The sequence below is a fragment of the Plectropomus leopardus genome, chromosome 4, assembly GCF_026936395.1.
Source record: "Plectropomus leopardus strain MGB_pleo_1.0 chromosome 4, ASM2693639v1, whole genome shotgun sequence".
Classification (NCBI taxonomy): domain Eukaryota; kingdom Metazoa; phylum Chordata; class Actinopteri; order Perciformes; family Serranidae; genus Plectropomus; species Plectropomus leopardus.
In genome coordinates, this window is record NC_142179.1 from 38247291 (window position 1) to 38270064 (window position 22774).

The 22774-nt window shown below is 40.1% G+C and overlaps 1 protein-coding gene across 1 annotated transcript; it reads right to left on the reverse strand.

The window, feature by feature from the left end:
* Positions 1 to 3175: 3175 nt before the first annotated feature.
* On the reverse strand, positions 3176 to 8873 carry ccn1l2 (cellular communication network factor 1, like 2). The gene is made up of 5 exons (XM_042488634.2): positions 8567 to 8873; positions 8203 to 8416; positions 6468 to 6830; positions 5532 to 5734; positions 3176 to 5277 (listed from the first exon to the last, which is right to left on the reverse strand). The coding sequence occupies exons 1-5, from the start codon at positions 8633 to 8635 to the stop codon at positions 4975 to 4977; spliced, it is 1152 nt and encodes a 383-aa protein (XP_042344568.1). The 5' UTR covers positions 8636 to 8873; the 3' UTR covers positions 3176 to 4974.
* Between the last annotated feature and the right edge of the window lie 13901 nt (positions 8874 to 22774).

Below are 22774 nucleotides of genomic sequence, written 5' to 3' on the forward strand. Positions count from 1 at the left end.
CCCCAATTAGAAAATGTGCCAAATAATTTTATCCAGGATAGAACACCCATGATAAGAAGTATTTCAAACCCTGGATGTGTAGGAGATGGTATGGACAAAAGCCTTAGCATAAACCGATTCAAAAAATCCTCTCATGTTAGAGGTAGGTTTTTGTCTTCAGACTGGTCCACAACTATGTTCTGTGGACAGGGTCATGACTTTTATTTATGTATTCTGAGACACGATATTCAGACGAACATGCTGTCTCAGAGAGTGGGGTACTAAATATATTTTGAAGTTATAAAGTCATTATTATATATGGCTCCACAGCATAAAACTTTTTTGAAACTTGAATAAATTGGCTTGGTTTCTGTCCTAAACATGGGAAGAAGGCAATAAGCAGAGAAAGAAAAAATTACCCCAACATTTACAAAAAATTTGTAAAAAATGCAAGAAAATAATCAGATTTTTTTTTTTAAAGAACAGAAAAATCAAAACAAACAAAAAAAAAACAAGTAAGTAAATGACCTGGAAAAAGTGTAACATTAAAATTCCAACTTTTCTATCACTACTACAGTGTATAGTATGACCAAAAATTAATTAAAGATCAGAACGTTTCAGGGAAGATGGAGTGATGACTTCTGCATCACTTAATAAGTGTGACATGATTTGATTGTAAAATGACTTTATTACCAACAGACAGGCAAAACACATGAAATCATACTATGCTGAATTTCTTGAAGTCAGGCTTACACACCTAAATAATTTAGTTGGTGGTAAATTTACTCTTTCATGTATACGCCTCAACTGGACCTGAACTGGTCTTGGTGTTCTGCACATGCTCCATAGTCCCACGTTGGGCTTTGACCTGGGAGTTAAACCGCATAAATTCATAGAAGAAAGCTTGGAAAAACAGAAGAAGATGAAGAATGGAAAAAAACAAAACAAGACAAAGGTAAAAAGTAAAGGGCAGAGTATGTATGAAATGTACAATGCCAAAAAAGTTATCCATGTTGTCACCGCCGCTTGTTAATTCGTGTGGTATGTGACATAATAGGTCAACCAGAAGAAGGTCCAATAGCAACAAGCTGAAAGGGGGCATATCTCTTCCTGCTGTGGCAGCGTTGGACATACTTCCGACAATATATGGATTCTCCTCCGGTGCTTGTACACTGGATCAAGGACAGTTGTCCAACTAAATGGCCTAATCGAGCTATAACCATAGCTCGATTTAACTGTGCATGTAAATGTCCTGACTCATTGGACTGTCCATCTGCCCCAACGTAATAGTTTAGAACAGCATCATGTTGGATTACCAGATCACCATGAAATTAGCCGCAGATATCCATGGTTCTCTGACAATGAATCCTAATGGTTTTTTTCACCTATATTAACCTTTCCTTTGTGCCACCAATTTTACACTTTGGAGTAACAAAGTCTAATGGGCACACTTACTTTAGATTTATTGAATACATTCACTTCTCCCAGAAGATTGAACCCTTCCATGGGTTGTACCCAACAAGCACTGAACAGACTGGCCAAAGTATAATTCCCCCCCACTAAACACCTCTAGTCTAGTAGTAAGTGGAGACTGTAGAGTTGGTGGAGGTGAGGCCCACACCAATAGTTCTGACTGTGGCAGTCAAGACTGTTTCTCCCTCCTTTCAGAAAAAGGCAGAGGCCAGGGTGAGGAATTTAGTGGTCCACCGTAATGTTTGTGCTTCAGAGCCAGCCGGCACATTGTGTAAGGCCACAAGGCATCATGAATGCACAGCTCTGGCTGTGTGAATGTCTGAGAAGTTATGTGATTATAAGAGTAAGACACTAACGACACAGGTTTTAGTGTTCCACTGTTATAACAAAGAGCTGTAAAAAGTGTGACGGCGATGGTTACTTGATCCCTTTTTGGAATAATTCCTTTTTTTTTATTTACATTGAAACAGGTCTCTTGAGAAATAATCCCTGTGTCTCAATGAGATTACCTGTATAAACAAAGGTTAAATAAAATAAATACAATTCCTATGAACACTTTTTGGATAAACTGGGAAAACTGTGAGCTAAAAAGTTGTTTATTGACCTAAATTTTTATCTTAACCCCAAGGTTAAATCTACAGGATAACTCCCACCCAAACTGTAGACATGATATTTTAATTTTTTATCGTTATCATCATCAGATTTTTGCTCCTTGTACAACTGCATGATTGCAGCTAGGACTTCTTTGCAGATGTTCAACTGACTGCTAACCCTCATGATGTTATACTGGATACATGAACAATTAAATATAAAACATATTGACATTTAGATGGACTGAATAGAAAGCCCCAGGGATGTTTTTCTGTAGGCTGCATGGAAGTTAGCATCTCCCTGGTTCCCTGATCAAAAAGCCTATGGGATTTATCCATTGGCTTTTGGATTATAGCAGAAAATAATTTGCTACAAACAAATGTTTATAATACTTACATGTTTCGTCTAGCACGGTAATCTTCACAAATGAACACCACTTTTATTTTTGAAGCTTAAATGCAATTGCCAAAAGTAAAAAGCATAGGCTATAATGAACTATACTACAGTCACATGACTTAACATCCCTACTGCTGCAAGGCTACAAAGCTGTGTTGTACAAAGCCATTTGTTAGCAACCACCTTTTTAAAGACACCTATAGGCTTCAAAGTTCACAGTGGGGTATTTACTGACACATTTAATGTTGTAGAAGAAAATGTTAAAGGCTCTTCAGCTTGTGTTAACCACAGACCTTATATCAGGCATCCAACCAAAACCCATTCAACAAACCCACTAACTTGGAGACGAAGGAACCGGAGGTGCTGAAATGCTAACTCATTTTCAGGTTTTAGCGCTCCCTCCTGAACCACTCTATAATGTCCAACAATAAAAATCTACTCAGATGAAGGGGTCTGTATTCTGGCATCAATGTAGTATCTGGTAGTATCAGGCTAACAAGGCGGACTGTCAGGTTCCAAATACATAGGTTTGAGACCAAATGTAGCCACTAATGATACATGATACATGAGTACAGAAGAACAGAACAGAACATGCCCTCATAGTTGCAGTGTCACTCAGTCAATTTTCCTAATTTACCAAGTTTTAGAGATAAAACTAGCCTCAAATTCAGATGGTGATCTTGGTAAAAAGTCTAGCCTAGCATGGCTCTAAACTATTAGGAAACAATAAGACATATTACAGGTTGATATGTTTTTTTTAATATGCAGGAGTTTACAGACACACTACAAAATATAATCACACCTGAAAAAATTAGGTGATCCTAGAAATGACCACTCCACAGCTAAGAGTGAAGTCTATGTTCACTGTATGCTTTCATCTTTATACTGTAGTAGCATAATGAGCACATTCTCTGTCAACTCTCACTGAAAGTTTCTCATTCTTCAAACATACCAATTCACACATGCACGCACACACACACACACACACACACAATCTATGCCACAATCATCTGTCGACTGCATCACAAAGGACGGGCAGTAAAGAACACATAGCCCTTATAGTCATTAGAAATGACTTTGTCTTCAGTCATCTTTCTTCCTCATTTTTCAAAATGCATGTCCATAGTTTCCATTTCTTCTCATAAAAGTTCTGTTACTGATTTAAAAAGTCTTTTTTGTCTATGACAAACTGTCACATCGCCCTTTGAGGAGAGGACACGACATTACTATTAAATAAAATTTCAATAAAAGCTCTCAAACACAGCAGCAGACTGCAGTGTGTATCCTCAGTGCTGCCCTACTACAAGAGATGTAACACTTCTCTCGTGTGGACAAACTGATGCTGTTTAAAGTGCAAGCAAGTGAATTTCCTATTTGAGGAAAGGGAGGGGTAACAAGGTTCCAGCCCATTCTCATTCCAAAGTCGTCAAATACTGCTACTTTTGCAGAGATTTTGGTCTAACATTTCAACGCCAAAAGCCACTTTTCATGGCTTTATGATATACCGTTGCAAGGCATAGCTGTGAACAGAACCATTCCTGGTGTTATGATACGCTGCAAGATGGCACCTACTGAGGCAGTATGATATGCTTACGGGCTGCGCCAGTTGATAAACTGACCAGACTAGACAGTTGAAAGACTGTCAGCAACGATGTATGGAGGACAAATGTCCTTATGGGGCGGCATGAGGGGCGGTAGATGGATCGAACAAACCCCAGACTTTCATGTGGGAGTCTGACATTCACTTCCCACCTCAATGTGAAGCTTTTTTCTACACATCTTACCATGTGCCCAAAGCATCTATGCCCTTGTTGCCTAATCATGTGCTTTCACTGATGTCCCGGCATAATCCCACCATGTTCTTGTGTTGACATCACGGTGGTGTCACAAAATATCAAAGGCTATGCAGAATGGTGTAGAGTGTAATTGTAAAAGTCCAATATGTGACAACTTGGGATGAGAACATGTTGCAAGTTCAAGGAGGGAGAGGTGCAGAGTCTTTGCACAGTGTGCCCGGCATGGATGTATTATTAGATCTGGATACTGGACCCCAAGATGGCGCCTATTTAGTCCAGTGGAGTTGCTCACCGGGTGCAGATTGAAAAAGTTTCTAGCTTTCGGGTTTATTTCCAAGATATGTGGCCAACTGAGTATACACAGTGGTGTTTCTCAACTGGCCCTGCCTACGAGTTCCTACTCGAGTCATAGACTGTACATTGTGATGATCACAGATTTTTAAACCGTTTTTTCTGGCTCAAGGAAAGTTGCAAATATAAAACCTCCTTGGATCTAAAAGTTATTGCAGAAAAATTCATAATTGATCTTGTTAGCAGTCCGAGGTGTTCTGACAAGAGTTTTACACAAGTCCCTTTTAATGGTGGTCTATGGGAAAATTCTTTGTGGGCTGCAAATGTTTTTGGTGTTTTTTTGTTGGGTTTTTTTGCTGCAATTGCCATTGGGAAACATTAGAAGCAAGGCTGAGCAGTGCTCCTTATGGCTTGGTGACAGCCCAGGGTGGGGCATGCAGAGTCAGCCTCAGTGCCTGAAAGTGTGGATGTCATTGTAGAGGGTGACTAACGGACTGGAGGGCCCACTGTGTGTGCGACAGCTTGTATTGCAGCTGCAGCGCTGGATCCACATCATGTTTCTGTAGAAGCCCTCTCCATCAGGGCAGTGGAAACGGAGCACCACGGTGCGAGACAGGGATGGTGTGCAGCAGCGGTCATCAGTGCAAGTCCCACAGATGCGAGGGCGGTACCGCTGTGCCGTCGCGCATCCAGCGAAGGAGATTCTCACTGGTACCTGGGGGCGAACAGTTCGCTGGCACCTCTTCCCTTTCTGGATGACAGAAACAGCCATCATTATAAAGGACATCATGAAACTCCTGTTGAATTTTCATCAAGGAATAATGCAGTATTTATTGATTTCAGACAAATTTAACTGAAAAATATCGTGTCATCATCTCAAGGCTGACTCACTACCACTATTAGACTACTCAGACAAGTGGTAAAATATCCCTTACATTCCTGATATTTTATGTTTACCTCCAATATTCTTTAATTTCCAATCGGCTGTGGGGTTTTTTAGTGTACCTTGCTCACTACAGGAAGCTGCAGCTCACACTGACGGATCTGGCACAGTCTGGTTTCTCTGACCAGCCGACAGTCTGGGTTGTTATTGGTCACTCGACTTGAAATACCCATTCCACATGTGGTGGAGCAGTCGGTCCACTCTGTGGTTTGTGGGAAACAGTTAGGTTTGAGCAGCACCTCAGACATGGGGAAGGACACCATCTCTGTGGGAGAGACAAAAAACAAAGGTTATGACTTACCCTCAAATAATGGATTCCAGCAAACTTATATGTATTATGGTGTATTTTAGGGCTAGCTCCTGAAACTAAAAGATTCAAATCATCAGGCTGAGATCCCTCAGTCAAGCAGTTTTTTTTCAGGTCAGTTTGCAGTGCAACATTGTTGTGGGGATGTTTGGTTTGGAAGTTTGGTCCTCAGATTGCACAGTGGGCGCTCTTGACTTTAACCATACTCTGGTAGAGACAGCTGTGGACACGATGTAGCGGCATGGAGGGGGAGAGGCTGCACCGTAAGATTCTGAGATAACATTATCTCCTCTCTTCTACCTAGAAGTGGTGAATTTACAGCTCACAGTAACTTAATATGACACAATCTCTAATGCGGGTTTGATATCTAGTGAGGGCAAAAAATGTTGCTGCACATTTCCAACCTATCGTGTTAGCTTGGTATTATGAACAGAATTACAATCAAATGCAAGTTATTGTTTTGTGATATCAGACGTTAAATGTCTCTGAAACCAGTTCAAGATGGATTCATAAGCAGTTTTATTAGGATTTGTTAAACCATTTAATATTGTAATATTGAGGAAAAGTTGTGCCCAGTGATAGCCTATAGTCTGACCCATCTCCTGCACATCAACATGGAACATCACAGTACGGCCATATTTAGTGTTGGTGTTGGGCATTAGGAGAAGATGGGATACACTGTGATATTTACCTCTGAACATGGCCCCTCCAGTGGCGGCCGGGTGCCGAGGCTGCAGCTGGGCCTGCAGCAGGACACTGATGTGGTTGGGAAGGGGTTGTCTGTTAGGCAGGGAGGTGTGTGTCGGCTTGTCGGGCTCCTCACTGATGTGGTTATTGTCGTCACACACCCACTCCTCGCAGCAGCCGCCCTCAGGCCTGGCTAGACGTGGACGCGAGCAGCGCCAGTCAGGCAGGGGCACTTGGTGAGGACAGAGAGGCATGCAGCCCACCACCCTGTCCATACAGGTGCACTGATGCTGGCAGTTGGGCTGGAAGTCCTCACCATGCTGATACACTCGCCCGTTAAACTCGCAGGGCAAACCCTGGGCCTCAGCTGTCATCACACACACACGTGCGCGCACACACACACACACACACACACACACACACGCACACGCACACACACACACACACACACACACACACACACACAGAACTTTACTGAGCAGGCATGTCCAAAGTCTGACCTTGACCAATTGTGGCCCATGGTAAGACTTTAAATGGACCTCAGCCCTGTTTAAATTTTACACCTAAAGTGTATCACCCTGATTTTCTTGTTTAGCTTTGTTTTCTGCAAAATAACCCTGATGACATCCCTGAGGTTTTTTTCTCAGACAGTTGAGTTCTACTTCCCAGTAGTATGGAGCTGTGCATATTGGTTGTCATGTGACCATAAATGCAGGATGCACCCAGGATTTTTATCAGGCTGTGATGACGAGAAGCATGTGGGATTATTATAAGTGTATATTCAAACATTAAAAGTAGTTGTTCCTTGTAAAGGTAAATTTCAGCATGTATAACGACTGCTATTTAAAAGAAAAACTTATCCAGGTTTTAAAAAACTGTGTATTTTACATGTTGAATTTACCTTCATATACCCTACCCTGGGGCAAGTTGAGCCACACTTTTTTTTTAATAAATCATATTTTCTGGGACATTTGACATAGATGGATTTTTTAAATTTCAGTTAATAGGAGACATCTTGAAATAAGGGTTGTTTTTTTAATCATACTTCTGTCACATTATTCCTTGCTGAAAGGACAACAAAGGTAAAAATTGGCTCATTTTACTTCACTCTCCCCTACTACAAGTAAACTGATTTTCATTCATTATATCCTAAAGAGTCACTCTATGTTAACACTTATTAATAGCCTTGTGATTTGCACTTCTGGTCACTGTTTTTCCTCCTTTAAGAAGGGAGCAGCAGGAGCAGCCTCTAGCTCACCTGCTAGAGTGTGCGCCCCATATGCTGAGGCCGTTGCAGCAGCAGGGATTCATATCCAGCCTGTGGCCCTTTGCTGCATGTCATTCCCCCTCTCTCTCCCATATTTCCTGTCAATCTACAGCTGTCCTATCAATAAAGGGAAAAATAATCCTTTTTAAAAAAAAGAAGGGAGTAGCATTATTTGGTCCTGTGGTTCTGAACCTCAAAGACCTTTAAAATGAATGAATGAATGTCTATTTGACTCCTCATGACATGAGATGTAAGCTGTTCAATCGAGGAAGGATTTTTATCTCTGATTGTTTCATTTGAGAGATTTTGAGCACTGTGAAGGAATTATGCAAAATTTCACAAGACAAAAGTCAAGACAAGTCAAAATAAGATCAAATGTCTGCAGTGTTGTAATGACATATGGGCATGAAATTGATTTTTGTTTGTTTTTATTTAACAATGTGCCATCACTCAGCCCAGCTGTGGCCCTCACCTCGACACAGTCCTCTCTCAGGGTCTCCTCCGGCCCCCAGATGGCAGCGCAGCCCCTTGATGTGATCACAAGGTTCGGTGGCGCTGCAGTCCTCATTAAACTGCCGAGCACAAACTTTACAGCAGCCACAGTGGTCGCTCACCCAGCTGACACCCTGCGGGCACGGCTGGGGTGAGGGGCTGCAGGAGCACTCAGCTGGGCACTCGGTCCCTGCCTGAGAAACAGGGTCAGAGGTCAAGGCAGGATGTGTAACAGTGGGTGTGTGTGATTTAAAAAAAAATATCCAATCAATGTGAAATTTCACAAACAGAAATAAATACAGAGAAGGTTTAAAAACAAAGTGCCACAAGTCACAGCAACTCACCATGACTGCAACACTGCAGAGCACACACAAGGTGGAAATGATCTGCTGCAGAGCGACAGGGCTGAGCATCCTGAATACAGCAGATGATGAAAAAAAAAACAAAAAAAAACCCAAAGAACTGCTAAAACTTCCAAACTGTAGGAGGAAGAAGTAGTTCAGATTAGCCGTCCAGAGCTCCTAGATGATGTTGTGTTGTTTGTCAGCTCCAGGATTAAATGTATCCACAGTTGTGAGTGTGTGCACCCAGAAGGTCCACCCGTCTGCTCCTGGTCTCCTACAGTATGTTGCTGTTAGCACACATCAGCACAGCTCTGCCTCATAGAGAGGGTTCCCTGTGTGGGGCCTGTACTTATAGACACACGTGCCCCCGCCCCTGCTGTGATATCATCCACTCTCCTCTCAAGACAGGGGTGTCCAGAGGGCGGTGGGTATGTTGGTGTGTTACTGACAGAAACATGTCCGAATCACTGTGTTATTGTAGACACGTGACCTCGAGGAGACATGTCAGAGTGTGAAAATGTATGCAAGAAACACATCTTTCATAATTAACCCTTTAACATCTGGATCAACATCAGTTTGCTTGTGCTGCAGCCAAACACCTTTCCAAAGCATTTAAACCTCTAAAACCTGAGAAAATAAGTTTCAAAAACTTGGAAGAAAACATAATAAACAACTTGGCAAGAAATGTCCCATAAACTGCAATTAAAAAAGAAAAAAAGTAAAATGTGACAATGAAATAATCTGGGATGGTTATTTGATTTAAAAAAAAAAAAAAAAGTGAAAAATGTCCCAAAAAAAATCATATTTAAAATTCTCCTGATTACGTAGTAATCATCATTTTACAATAGTAAAGAAAAAATAATAATTTATTTTTCCAGCACTTGCTTGAAGTTGTTTTCTTGTTGTTGTTTTTTGTTTGTTTGTTTTAGTTTTCTTCTTCTTTTTTGTTGCTAATTTTCAAGTAATTTTCTTGCAACTTTTTGTACTTTTTGCAAAATTTTGTGTCGTTTTTTCTTAAGTTGCTTGTTGTCATCCCATGTTTTTTAAATAAATAAATAAAGCCACTCTGCTCAGGTTTCAAAGGGTGACTAATAACTGGCAAGGAAGAAAATAGTGATTAAAATATACAACACATTCCCAGGTCTGGTCAGATTTGACAGATGTCAGATTTAACAGATGTCAGACTGAAAAAAAAAAAAAAACAATGGTCGGACAGGTGTAATGGAAAACCTGAGTGGGGAATCCCGCTCCATCACAGGGAGGTGGTAATGTTTTAGCAGCTCTGTCCCAGCAGCCTACTCCGTCCTTTACTGCAGTGCCGTGTGGGACACTGTGCTCAGGACATCCTGTGTTCCCTCCATCTCTTTCCGAATGGGCCACATTCCAGGAAATACAGGCCTGTCCTCAGTTTCCCATGATTGGTAGGAAAAAAGCTGCATTCCCATTGTCATCCCAGGGGCATGTAAAAAGTGTTTTGTTGGAGAGCAGGAAGGTCCTCACATTAAGCATTGGCTCAGGCTGTCGTGAAACATGGGAAATGTAATTTGGCACATTGATAGGCTGCTAAAGGTTTCCCCTGGTCTCCTACATAACAGAAACTACTGAGACCGTGAACACAACAAATGTTTATTATGTCTGTATGCCTGCCCAAAACAATCTCACTAGAGAACTTTATGTTCATATACTGTCAATATCATAGTTACTAGGGATGGGAGAAATTGATACAGGTATTGCAGTATATTTTTGTGACAATAGTGTATCAGTACTTTGGCACCAGGTACCAGTTTTTTAAATGTAAATTATTACTATTACAAATGCATATTAAACTGCTTTTCAGTCCACTAGACGCATTTTGCTGCAATAAAAACAACTGAAGTGAGATGAAACTCACTGCAAAGAGACACAAAATAACTACAAACGCAGTCAGAAAACGAGAACCTCAGTGAGACACAAAAGTTGTTCAAAGAGACCCTAACAGCCACAAAAAGACACAAAACAACCACAAGTAAAAAAAGGTATGCAAAACCACAGAAAAGTCTCTGCCATGCTCCTTTTTCAGGAGACTTGGTGGGGCCCTTTGCATATCTGTGCCCAGGGGTCCGTTGTCTTATTATCATCCACGGTAAAGATTTCGAATGACTGAATCAAAAACAGATGTATTTACTAGTTATATCACTGTTTACTTTCCCAGGCACAGAGACAGACAAGCATTCACACTGAGAACTGTTACTGCCATCAATATTTGTTGCAGGATTTCAATAAAGACTTTTAATGATATTTCAGAAGCATTTCCACGCTTTCTGCCATGAAAGAAGTCACATTTTAGGATGAAATAGGCCGAAGTTGAGCCCCCACAGCCCACCCTGAAAACCTCATCAAAGCTGAGGCCTTCAGCTTGAATGTTGGTCCCACTGCACACAGCTCCCTTCCTGACAGCAGGTGTTGTAGTGCTCCGCACTGAAGTGGTGATGTTAGCATGTGCAGAGAGCACAACATCAAACCACACACAGACACCCAGCTGGCTGGGCTGTAAACCGCAGGACGTAGGCTGAGATGGGGGATGAGAGGGAAGCGGGGTGAGAGAACCTTGTTGGGCAGCGGGGTTGAGGGGGGGCAGTCTGGATTCTTCAAATTCCTGGCCCACAAAGGCAGGATGTGTGTGCTGGCCATGCTGCGTCAGACACTGATAGAGGAGCGGGGGGGAGACGGAGCGGAGGAGGGGTTGCCAGTTTGGCAGCCTCCTGCCTGGCTGTGTGCCAACCATTGTTTGTCAGCCAGGAAAACATTTCCAAAACACATGGAGGTCAGGAGTCGGCAGTGATTCATCACGCTGTGGCTCCCAGTTTGTTTTCTCAGCTCGATATCTGACACCGTCCACCAGCCTGAAGGGTCACTCAGCAAGTGTTTTTAACATTCTTCATACAAACTTCCAAAACAGTAACTTTGTGAAAACCGATGTTTCAAATGCAAACCACCTAGTATGTAGAATTTTCTTCACTCTGCTTTAATTTTGATTAGACTCTTTTCATTGTGAAATGTAATAGGGAAAATGGTAAATCCTACTGAGCAACTCTGAATCACCCTTTTACAGCAATTCAAATAATGGACAAGAAGTGTATGCAGCAGGCAAATGATGTAATACCTGAACCACCCACAGACAACTGGCCACAACCGCAGACTGAGGTCTGGTCCTCTGTGTCATCAGTTAGTAGCCAGTTTAAAGGTCCAGTGTTTAAGATTTGGAGGGATTTAGTGACATCTAGTGGTGAGGATTGCAAATTGCAACCAGCTTCCCCTGCCACTGACAAGATACTCCGTCAGTCGTCGTTATACTGCAGGGGGTGCTGTTATGAATGTTGTGCAATAGAACAACATTTTTCATGTCCAAAAACAAACGAACAAGACGGTCCCATGGTAACAGGAAGAGAGGACTACTAACTTAGCGAGTTATTCAGATAATCAAGGAACAAGAGAGAAATACACTTTCATTTATCCCCATGCTCACTGCTCACAGTAACCGCAAAACACCGCTGTTAACCATCAGGTCAGCACCCCACCCCTTCTCCTCCTGCTCTGTGTGTGTGTGACAGGGTGGCAGGCAGGATGAGAGGAGACGCTGGTTGCAGTGTGACTTTAGTTGCAGTGAGTTTCTAGCTCAATTTGGTTGAAAGAATAAATCGATATCTGATGTTTGATTCCTTCCATCTCCCAATGTGCAGAACAATATGTAAATATGCAGAATGTGCAACAAAGCCATTGACTTTTCTTAAGGCTGTGGTGCTTCCTGACATTTTGGAGAATGTTTCACTCTAAAGTTCAACTACACTTTCAGTATTATTTTTGTAGTTCAGTTCAAGTTGACATTAGAAAATAAGACAAAAAAAAAATTAAATAACTCATATTTTTTATGAGCTGACAGCTGGGGCATTTACCAATAGGCCTACTTTACCTAAAGCAGTTACATAAACATTTTTCTTATTATTGCATGTTCAGTAGCTAGAAGACTATGCTAGTTAGCCAGTTAGCACACCAACAACACAATGAATTAATTAATAAATAAATTAATGAAACCTTGCCCCTAAGGGAATTTGTCTTGCACTGAGAGCATAAAAATATAAATGAAAAAAGCCATTAACATCCATACTGAACAGCGCATAATAACATAAAACAAATCATCAAAAAAACACAACTTATAAAATAGAATTAAAACATCGCATGATCACATGAAAGAAATGTCTAATTGCGAGTTCAGTAAAGTGCATTGTGCATCATGCCAATGCTGAAGGAATAAAGCAGATTTGCCAGCAACACAACCTTTCTGCTAAAGAATTCAATGGCCAAAGAAATGTATCTCACCTAAGGCAACAGGTTTGTGTCCAGCTCACCCATTCTGCGCTTAAGCTCTTTGATAGTTCTGCTCAGCAAACAAGACGAGAATGTAAACAGAGTGATTTCATTCGCTGACAGGATCTGCTGCCAAATGGCGCCGAATAGTGCCGACAAGGGCCAACGGTACAAGACACCACAGGGCTACGGACGCTCACCGACAGTCCGACTTTGACCAACAGCAGAACATTGGTTTGCTGTGTCAAGGCGTGAACACTAGGGCGGGTTTCCATTACAGATCTGCACAAAATTTAAGCGATATTTTCGAAATGTCGATAAAACACAATTGCTAGATGACTGCGTTTCCATTGCATGATGTTCTGCCGTCATTAGCCGTCATTATCTCCAATCCAAGGCCACATAGGCGTGTTATGGGGTTATAATGGAAAGGCAAAATCCTTATATGTGAGAGCTGCCACGTATGAGGGATTTCTGGGAGGTGATGCAATAACACCTCTTGTAGTGCCTGCTTCATCATGATGGAGCCAGTTCCTACTGACAAGCACATAGAAATAGCATCATGTGACCTAGAAAAGCCAAAAAAGTGTTTCCATTGCAGTCTTGCAAAATATGCCGTTTTTGAATTGTCTGAAACACCACCTCATGCGAGCGTAAAAACTTTTTTGCAATAAATTGGAGCTTTTTGGAAATTCACAGCCTTAGGTGTGTTTTATGTTCACTATTTAAAATTGCATAACTTGAGGGCTAATGGAAACCAACCTAATGACTGGGCTATTTTATATCTTCAGATTTGTCAGTTATGCCATTAAAATGAAAAATTGAGCAACCCCTAAATTTGCCCTTTTGACACTAATTTGCCAGAGACTTCTTAAATATATCCCATAGTCTGATAGTCAAGTTGCCATTAGATTTACTGAGATGCTCTCCAAGTGATGAACCGTGACCTCCCGCATGGAGAGATTTTATGTTTTTAGCCCCTCTAACACTAACATACCAGACAGAACTTTTTAAGGACACCAAACATACTGGCGTCCTTAAAAAGCTGCTGCTACACTGCAGTCTGCACTCATCCCACTTCCCCTAAATGAGTTCCATTTTCTTCCAAACACATCCTTTCCACACTGCACACACCAATCACCAGCCGAGTATCAGAATTCAGAGCTAAGTGTGAGCAGATTATGTCTTGAGCTGTGTTGCGTTTGGATGCCCATGACTGGCAGCAGGCACATCAGCCCTTTGATGCCTGTACATCTACAGCTTTTCTTCAAGCTGGTCATTTTCAACAGCCAGAGGGCTGAAACACTGTTGTTTCCGTGTGATTTTTTTCCTTAAGTAATTTTTTTTGCAAATTCTAGTGACATGTCAAATCATAGAGAAGTTAAATATTTTTTTTTTACTAATAATAAGAAGTTGTGCGAGAAATGCTGCTCAAGAAATATGATGCTAATTGGCCAGATGGGGCTGCCATGTTTAACCCTTTGAAACCAGGGAAAATGGCTTGACTCTTTAAGTAACAGGGGAAAAAGAAAAAAAACAAAAACAAAAACAAAAAAAAAAAACAAGAACATGACTTAAGAAAGTGCTTAATTTTTTTGTAATACATTTTGAATATACAATCAAGAGAATTATAAATAGTTTTCTGGACATTTTCCCCAGTTTATTGACAATATCAAACAATCCCCTCTTTTTCAGATCATTTGTTTGTCACCTGTTACTATTTTTTTTTTGTAATTTGCAGAACATTCTTTGCCAAGTTGCTCATTGTGTTTTTGAAAGAAATAAAACCAATTTTCTGAGGTTTCAGAGGTTTTAGTGCTGATTAAAAGGCATCTGATTGCAGCACAAGAAAACAGATGTTAAAGGGTTAAGGCCCAAAAATTCAGTTTTGGAGAGGCCACACCCCTCACAGCTTAAGGTACAAGGTAGATTTATTTATAATTTTTTAAGTTTGATTTTAAATTTGACAGTCAGGGCAGCTCAGTGTGCTTTTACAAAATGCCTGAGGAACTGTTAAGGCCTATGAAGATTTTCCACCATTTTTAATTTCCTTTTTGATTCCTAAACCTCCTAAACCATAGGGCCAATTTGTACCAAATTTTCTGTGGATCACGACTGGCAGAGCTTATTAAAAGCTATCAAAAACATTTTAACAAAATTGACCAATGAATTTTAGAGGGGGCGTGGCTCACTACATAAATAAACCAAACTCCATCACACCAGGTCAATCATCATGAAACTTCAGGGAAATTTCCACATTGGTGCTAGCAACATAACCTGAACTTTTCATTCAGATTGACCACTAGGGGACGCCACAAATATAAAAAAAATGTGCTCAGACTTTAAATCAGTAATTGTTTATTTAATCATCGCAAAAGTTGCAGCATAGGTTGAATAATAATGTTGAACCACGTGTGTGCAAATATTTGGAAATTGTTCAATAGGGGGCTTCATCAGTTCCAAAGAAGGGAATTGGCTTTTCACAAAATTTGGCCATAAGTCAATGAATAAGTCATTACTGAACTCAGAGGATATTTCTAACTAAGCCATTGAGGCCTTTCCACAAAATGTTTCATCATATGACCAATAGGAAATGACAGTGTTGGCAGAGAAGAGTGTGGCTCGGTAGAGATTTGGATGTAAATGAATGAGCACTGTGATCACCATAAAACCTGTTGGTTATATGGTTGTCAAAGGTCTTGATCACTCACAGATCTCCAGCGATATTCTACACATTGCTATTCATTTCTGTATTTTTTTTCACATGACAGTTTCAGACTAAATCTCAAGATTTAATTTCCTGTATTGACTCATGGACTCGCTTTTTCCATCAAGTTGCAACATATAGTCTGTGAAGGCCTCACTGAAAAACAGTTTGTTAAAGGCCGCTAACAACAGAAAAAAACTGAATAAACAACTGAACACTGATTTTTTGCTTGTTTTGTTTTAAACAATTGTCCTTTTTACACAGCACAGTAGATCACATTGTCTCCACTCAGTTGATTTCTTTCATGAACAACAATCAAATGTGTGTATGAGAAAGATGAAAAATACACACTCTATAAAATAAGAACTACAAAGCACTGTGTATAAAAAGCACCCATTTGGAAGAATTTGCTGTCATTTCCTTTAACCCTTTTAAACCTGGTAATTTCCTTGTACTTTTTTACAATTTTCTTTTTTGGGGGGGCAATGTTTTGGGTGATTTCTTAAGTTGCTCATTGCCTTCCTCCTTTGTTTTTGAAAGAAATCAAGCCAATTCTTAACTCTTGGGATGAATGAAAGTCAGAGATAAAGTGTGCAGGTCCTGCATGTGCTGGCTGCACGTGTGACTCTCCTGCAGCCACATACTGCAGGGAGGCATGATGTGGGCTGGCAGATGCCCAGCACAGGGCCGAGGGAAGCTGTGGCCTGCACATTCCCGTACAGGAGTGATGACAGCAGGGAGCATGGAGCAACAATAACTAGCCACAGTGCTAGCAATACTAGCAATAACCTGGCGGTTGTGTGTGTGACCTGAATAGGTGTGAGGCAGCTACTGATGGACACATCCACACCACACACACCCTGAGCTGTGAAGGAGTTAAAGGTGCCCGCTGGACTTTTATTGTAAGTGAATCAAAATTATATAACGTTCAGCATTATTCGTCAAAACACACCACCTTGAGCCTCATGCAAGAAACTATATACAAACAGATTTTCTCTTATTTTTGCATCTATCCACAATTGGTTCTAATTCACCAATGTTTTTTTTTTGTTTGTTTTTTTTTTTTGCTCTTCTCTTAGGTAAGAGAAAACTTTATGAGTGGTCCAGAGCACTTGTACCAGGATAAGAGAAAACATCTCACTTTCACAGTCCACAAAATTTTATCCAACACACAGAAAAATAAGTTTGATATTTGAAGAACATTTAAAAAATGCATGAATACCATTTAATCAAATTTAGATTATCATGTTTCAGAGTAATAACAATGACTAGATTATTACATTTCAGGGCTAAAGAAATACTACTGTACTTGATGCACTGATTCTTATTACTGTACTTTCAATTACTATGTGTCCCCTCTGCTGACCAGATCTGGGATGTAACTAAATACATTTACTCAAGTACTGGACTTAAGTACAAGTCCGAGGACCTTTTACATTACTTGAGTATTTTAATCTCATGCCACTTTCAATTTACACCACTACACCTCAGAGAGAAATATGGTACTTTTTACTCATTATTATTAGATAATTACTTCATAAATTAAGACTTTTGCACATATGATGTGGAAGTTTACAAGTGCAGTTAAAACAATAAGGTAATTGATTTAACACTGTCAACTTTTTTTCATAAAAGTTTAGGTGATTTTTCATGCAAAAAAAATGTCATGGTCAGTCGTAGAACTAACTGTGCCATCACAGTTTGTATGCAAACACACTGAGTACAATTGAAGAAAGATGAATTAGCTAAAAATTACAGTGGCCAGAGCCACTTAAACAGAAGCTGCCTCTCCCTTCGGTCAATCTGAGCTTTCTTAAGCTGCACACTGCATATTCAGTACACAAGAATAAACAAACTGGTATTTCAAAGAGACTTTAGTGTGGGAGTTTGCAGTGCAGCCAGCTGACAGAGTGTGTCCTGTTAGTGGGCAGGGGAAAGGTGGCACCACTACACAGCGCTGCCTGTGATTCAGAGGGGAAAATGTTATCACAGTAAAGCCGTAAACAGAAAATGTTCCAGGGCTCCCCTACGGGAACTGGGACACAAACACATAAAGCTCACTGAGTCTGAGGCTGCTGGAAAACCAACATACAGTAACTGGAAAACAAGTCCCTTCTGATCACGGAATGACAGCACACAAGTTATTGTAAGTATGAGTGAGGAACAGTTAACCGTGATGTAGCTCACTGCAATATTTGCTTCCTTCAGCAAAGTAGCGAGATGGTTTGTTTGCTCAACAGCTCAGAGTATGCACTAATACGCCATGACAAATATTTTGTGTTACTGGCATCTAAAATTAGGTGGGAGTGTTTGCACTGATATTCAACTGGATTGGGGTCATTTATTCAAAGGGCTCTTTGAAACCTCTTCCAGGTTTGGGGTGTGAAAATTCTTGGAGGGTCTCGAATCATTTCAAAGTGAAGGAAGCGATCTAACCTGGACAGACAATATGCATCAAAGCTGCTGCTGAAAAATCCCTGTCTTTTGACTGTATTTGAGCTGCTGCTGACTGAAGGAACGTCTCTACTGCTACAGTCTGCTCTCCCCCCAGCTGAGGAGACTCATATGCAACAGTAGGCAAGTTTCCGTTACTGATTTGCAAAAAAATTAAACGATATTTTCGAAATGTTGAACAAAAAAACACAATTACGAGATGACTGTGTTTCCACTGAGTGATGTTATGTTACCCCTCTAGTTATAACATTCAGAGAAACATAACGACGGATGTTCTAAACATTAGCAGCTTTATTTCTATTGCAGTTACCTCACTAGCCGTCATTATTTCCAATCCAAGGCCATGTAGGCATGTTATGGAGCCATAATGGAAAGGCGAGCCCCTTATACGTGGGAGCAGCCACGTTTGTGGATTTCTCGGAGGTGATAGTCCACAATTTCACAGAGGAATTGTGGATGCAAAACTTCTGGATGATCTGCTTAACTTTTGAGCTTGATGCCCGAGCATGACAAGCACAGTTCTGTTACTGTCATTATTTTGAATGAAAAACAGCATTGGTGCATTCATAGAAATATTATACAAGCATTATAAAGACAACATAGGCCTGGTTTATTATAGATTCCAATTATGCTATGTGGTTCTAACCTGGGATGGATTTCAGTGCTTTATGCTGACAACAGAGCACGGATACTAAAACAATCATTTTACTACCACAGGACAGTGAAGCTCTACATAACACCAGCTTTCTTTTAGATTTACCAGGTCGTCAAGGCAACAAGAGCTACAGAGCCTTTAGTGATCAGTAAATTGCAGGATACTTCAGGGTTAGTAAAGCAGAGTTGCTGTCACATACAGTGTTTGACTACACATCACACATGAATACATCATCTGGCAAAGGTCTGCAGCAAAGCTCAAACAACCAGAGCAGATGACGGTTTGGTGACATCATGCTGCCAGCCACAGCCACAGCCACAGCAACACAACACACACTCATGCATTATGCTGCCAGACAGTTAGTCAAAATGTGAAAACCTCTCAACTCCTTTCTCAACACCACTCCTTCAGTTTCTGACACCATTTTAGAGCCTTATTCTTCCCATTAGGTGGAAACTGTCTTAAGCATGTAAGCATTAATGCTGATACAAACTGTTTATAGTGAGATATCTCAGACTCATCCGTCTCTCTTAAGGTCAAACAAACATGCTGATAAATAGGGTGCTAAATCTAATCCAGAGTTTGTTTAGTCCAAATCCACCAGAGAAGATGTCTTATCCACATTTACTGACTGTTTAATTGTTTAACTTGAATGATTTTACTCTGTTCCCATTTTCACCAGTTTGTTCTCTGACCCTTCGATGATCCTGTTTCCCCACAAGGATCACTGAAGAAATCTAACTAACATGATGCCAAACCTCCAGTGTTAAATATCTAAAATCACTGAATATAATGTAAATGCCACCTGACAAGGTTGACATCTAACCTACACAACCATATCCTTAGTTTTGACCCCCTTCACTTGCCAAAATCAAACATAAGTGGGAGGTTGAATGAGGTATTTTTATTATATTTATTTTTATTGCACCAAAAACAGATAACCTGAGTAAAGTGATTGCTGATTACATTGGACTAGATAACCCAACTTTTTTCTTCTTTTAAACATCTGTATGTATATGTGTGTTTCTCCATTAACAAATACACAACTGATTTAAACTTCAAGATGCTGTGTAAACATCATCTAATGTCTCAATAAAAGAAATTTGTTTAAACCAAAGAAGGTAAATGCTGTCTGGACCAAAACAATGACTAAATGATTTTATTTCAAAAGGAATCATTTGACATTATTCAGATGTCAATGAAATGGTATTTCCAGTGTGTGTAGATGTCTGTCTTGCACAGTGGTTCAGTTTTTCTGTTCACATCAGCCTGAGTGACTCTGTGGTGACACCCACTGGTGCACAGAGACACAGACCCAACCACACTATTGGTACCACTGTCCTCAGAGACATTAGTGGTGAGACTGAGGGGAGGGGGCCGTGCACTGAAGGTTGACTGCTGAAGTTCAGACTCTGCATCTTTGAGAGAGCAAACAGGATGGGTTAAACAGGCTATTTGAAAGAATATTCTAAGACACGATTGTGTTGATGGAGATAAGCAGCTTATCTGGTTAGTTCCACATTACATGATGACCATGCGGCTACGTCACTTTTGGCATCTGCATTCATGGCCCAGCTGGGGAGTGCATGAAACTCTTCTGACTTTTTGCTTCTGCTGTGAGCCAGGACTGATTCAGATGCACGAACTCAAAAAGGATACATAGTACACATATTATTAATAATGTTTGTATTTTATTTATAATGCACTTAACATTTGAAACAAATCTCAAAGTGCTACATGATTAAAAAAAATTAACATTAAAAACTGCTAAAATATTTAAAAGTCACTCACACACTGATGGCCGAGGCTGGTTTCAGTTTAGAATTGTGGATTTTAAAGGTTAGGGGGAAAAAAAACAATATATTAACCCTTTGACAACTATTAGCTTGCTTTATTTCAAAAACATGGTGAGAAGGTAATGAGCTACTTGAAAAGAAATGGCCAAAAAAAATTGCAAGAAGTTAGTAAAAAGTTAGAAAAATTACCTAAAAATAAGCCAAAAACAGAATGAAAGAAAGAAAAATAATATTATTTTTTAAAAATCTATATAAATATAGTTTTCTGGACATTTTTTCAATATAATCTTGATCCAGGCATTAAAGGGTTAAACAACATACTCACTATATTTCAAGCAGCTGCAGTTTTGTCACAAAAAAAGATGAAGTGTAAAAATGTCAGCGCCATGTGAGTTTCAAAAGTGAGGGAGATAAAAGGTTTCATTCATTGACGGAACATTAGATTTTCAGTGATAGCCCTTTACAATCTGTGCACATCCTCACACATTTAGCATGACGTCATACAAGTTTTTAATTCTCTAATTCATATGTTTGTGAGCAGCTGAGCAGGAATGCTTTCAGCCAATTCTTAGTTTTACAAGATCTCACCTGTTGGTACATGTCCCCACTGCAGAAGGCGCCTCTGTAGGACAACTATTTGAGAATCTTGAGAAAACAACTCATTAACTCAAGAGATAATTTTATAACACAAGTTGTTGACTTGACGTCATGAATGCATAAACTTGGCGGGCAAAAGTCAATATTTGGTCAGTAATAAGGAACCTTTTTTTTTATTATTGCATGTATGGAACCAGCTATCAACCTTATTTTAATGCTCTTAGCATTAAGATACAACCCATCTTCTTTGTAGCTTCCATGTTGTTCCCACTTTACCACCTCAAAGCTCATGAACACAACCAAGTCCGAAGAACGACTTCTCAACTCAGAAACACTGACCTTCCTACATCACATGAACGCAGCATAAAACCCAGCAGACAAAAAAAGAACAAGAAAAAGGATGAAAACGCCAACTCCTAAGTCCAGTGAGTCCTACCTTGGACCTAAACTGCAATAGATAGGCTACACAAAGGCTGAGAGGACAGGGCTACCAGGGCGGTCCTGTAAATGTTCCCGCCTCCTGGTTCTACCCAGAGATCCCACAGTGGAAACATGACTAAGGACACAAGACTACCACAAGAAGACACAACATCACAACATGCATCACAACTGCAAAGAGACACAAAAACACCACAAAGGGTCTTTCTCCATTTGTGATAATCAGCTACTTGAGTATTTTTTACTTAGTCTGTTTCTTTTTAACCCTTAGGGAATTTGGTGCATTTTTTTTGTGCTTTTCATTCTTCATTTTTTGATCATTTTGGCTGTGTTCATGCATATGGCATACATTTTGGCAAGATTGTATATTTGTTTTTAATCTTGGAATTTCCAGCTCAGCTCCTACAATAAGTCTAAAATACACTGTGGAAACTAAATTATTACATTCAGACTGTTAAGGTAAAAAAAATGCTCCATTGAAACTCATTCAAACTGAAAATTTTGATCCCACAACCATCAAAGCATAAAAACATGCACTGTAGTATCTCTGGGTGTCATTCTGAGCTTTTTACTTGGAATTTGTCATTTTGACTATTTTCCACCTGATGATGTCATTTTGACCATATTTGGCATATGGAGAAAATACATGCTATTTCCACTAGGTGCACTGTCACAATCAATGTTACTGCTAATCATTGATATATTCCAGACTGTGATCATCAAAATAAAAAATAAAATAAAATAATCTACTTTGCATGTGGTGTATTGAAAATAATTCAGTGTGTGTGGGTGTGTGTTCTATAAAAACAGTGGCATCATGACAAAAATCTGGCATTTAAAGGATTAAAATTCTGAAAATAAATGAATACTTGATATTTATGATTAGGTCTGATGTTAAGGTTAAAAAAATGAACTCAATAAAAACTCAATGAAAACAGAAAATCATATTAATGTATAATGTTTTTTAGAACCTTTGTTTTGAAATGTGCATCTTGTGCTCAGAGTGGTATGAGTGTGTGTCATATCTAAGTGGGCCCCATGATCTGAAGAGCTGCAGTGTGTGAAGTACAAAAAAACACAACCAGAAGGAGACTGTTAGTGTCCTGGACCTCCTGGTCCAGTGTATGTTTGGAGGTCTGGCGCTCTTGCTGGTTGTGCTTCGTCTGTATCCTCTGCAGACAGACTCAAAGACCCTCGGATTGTTCCTGGGGTGGAGG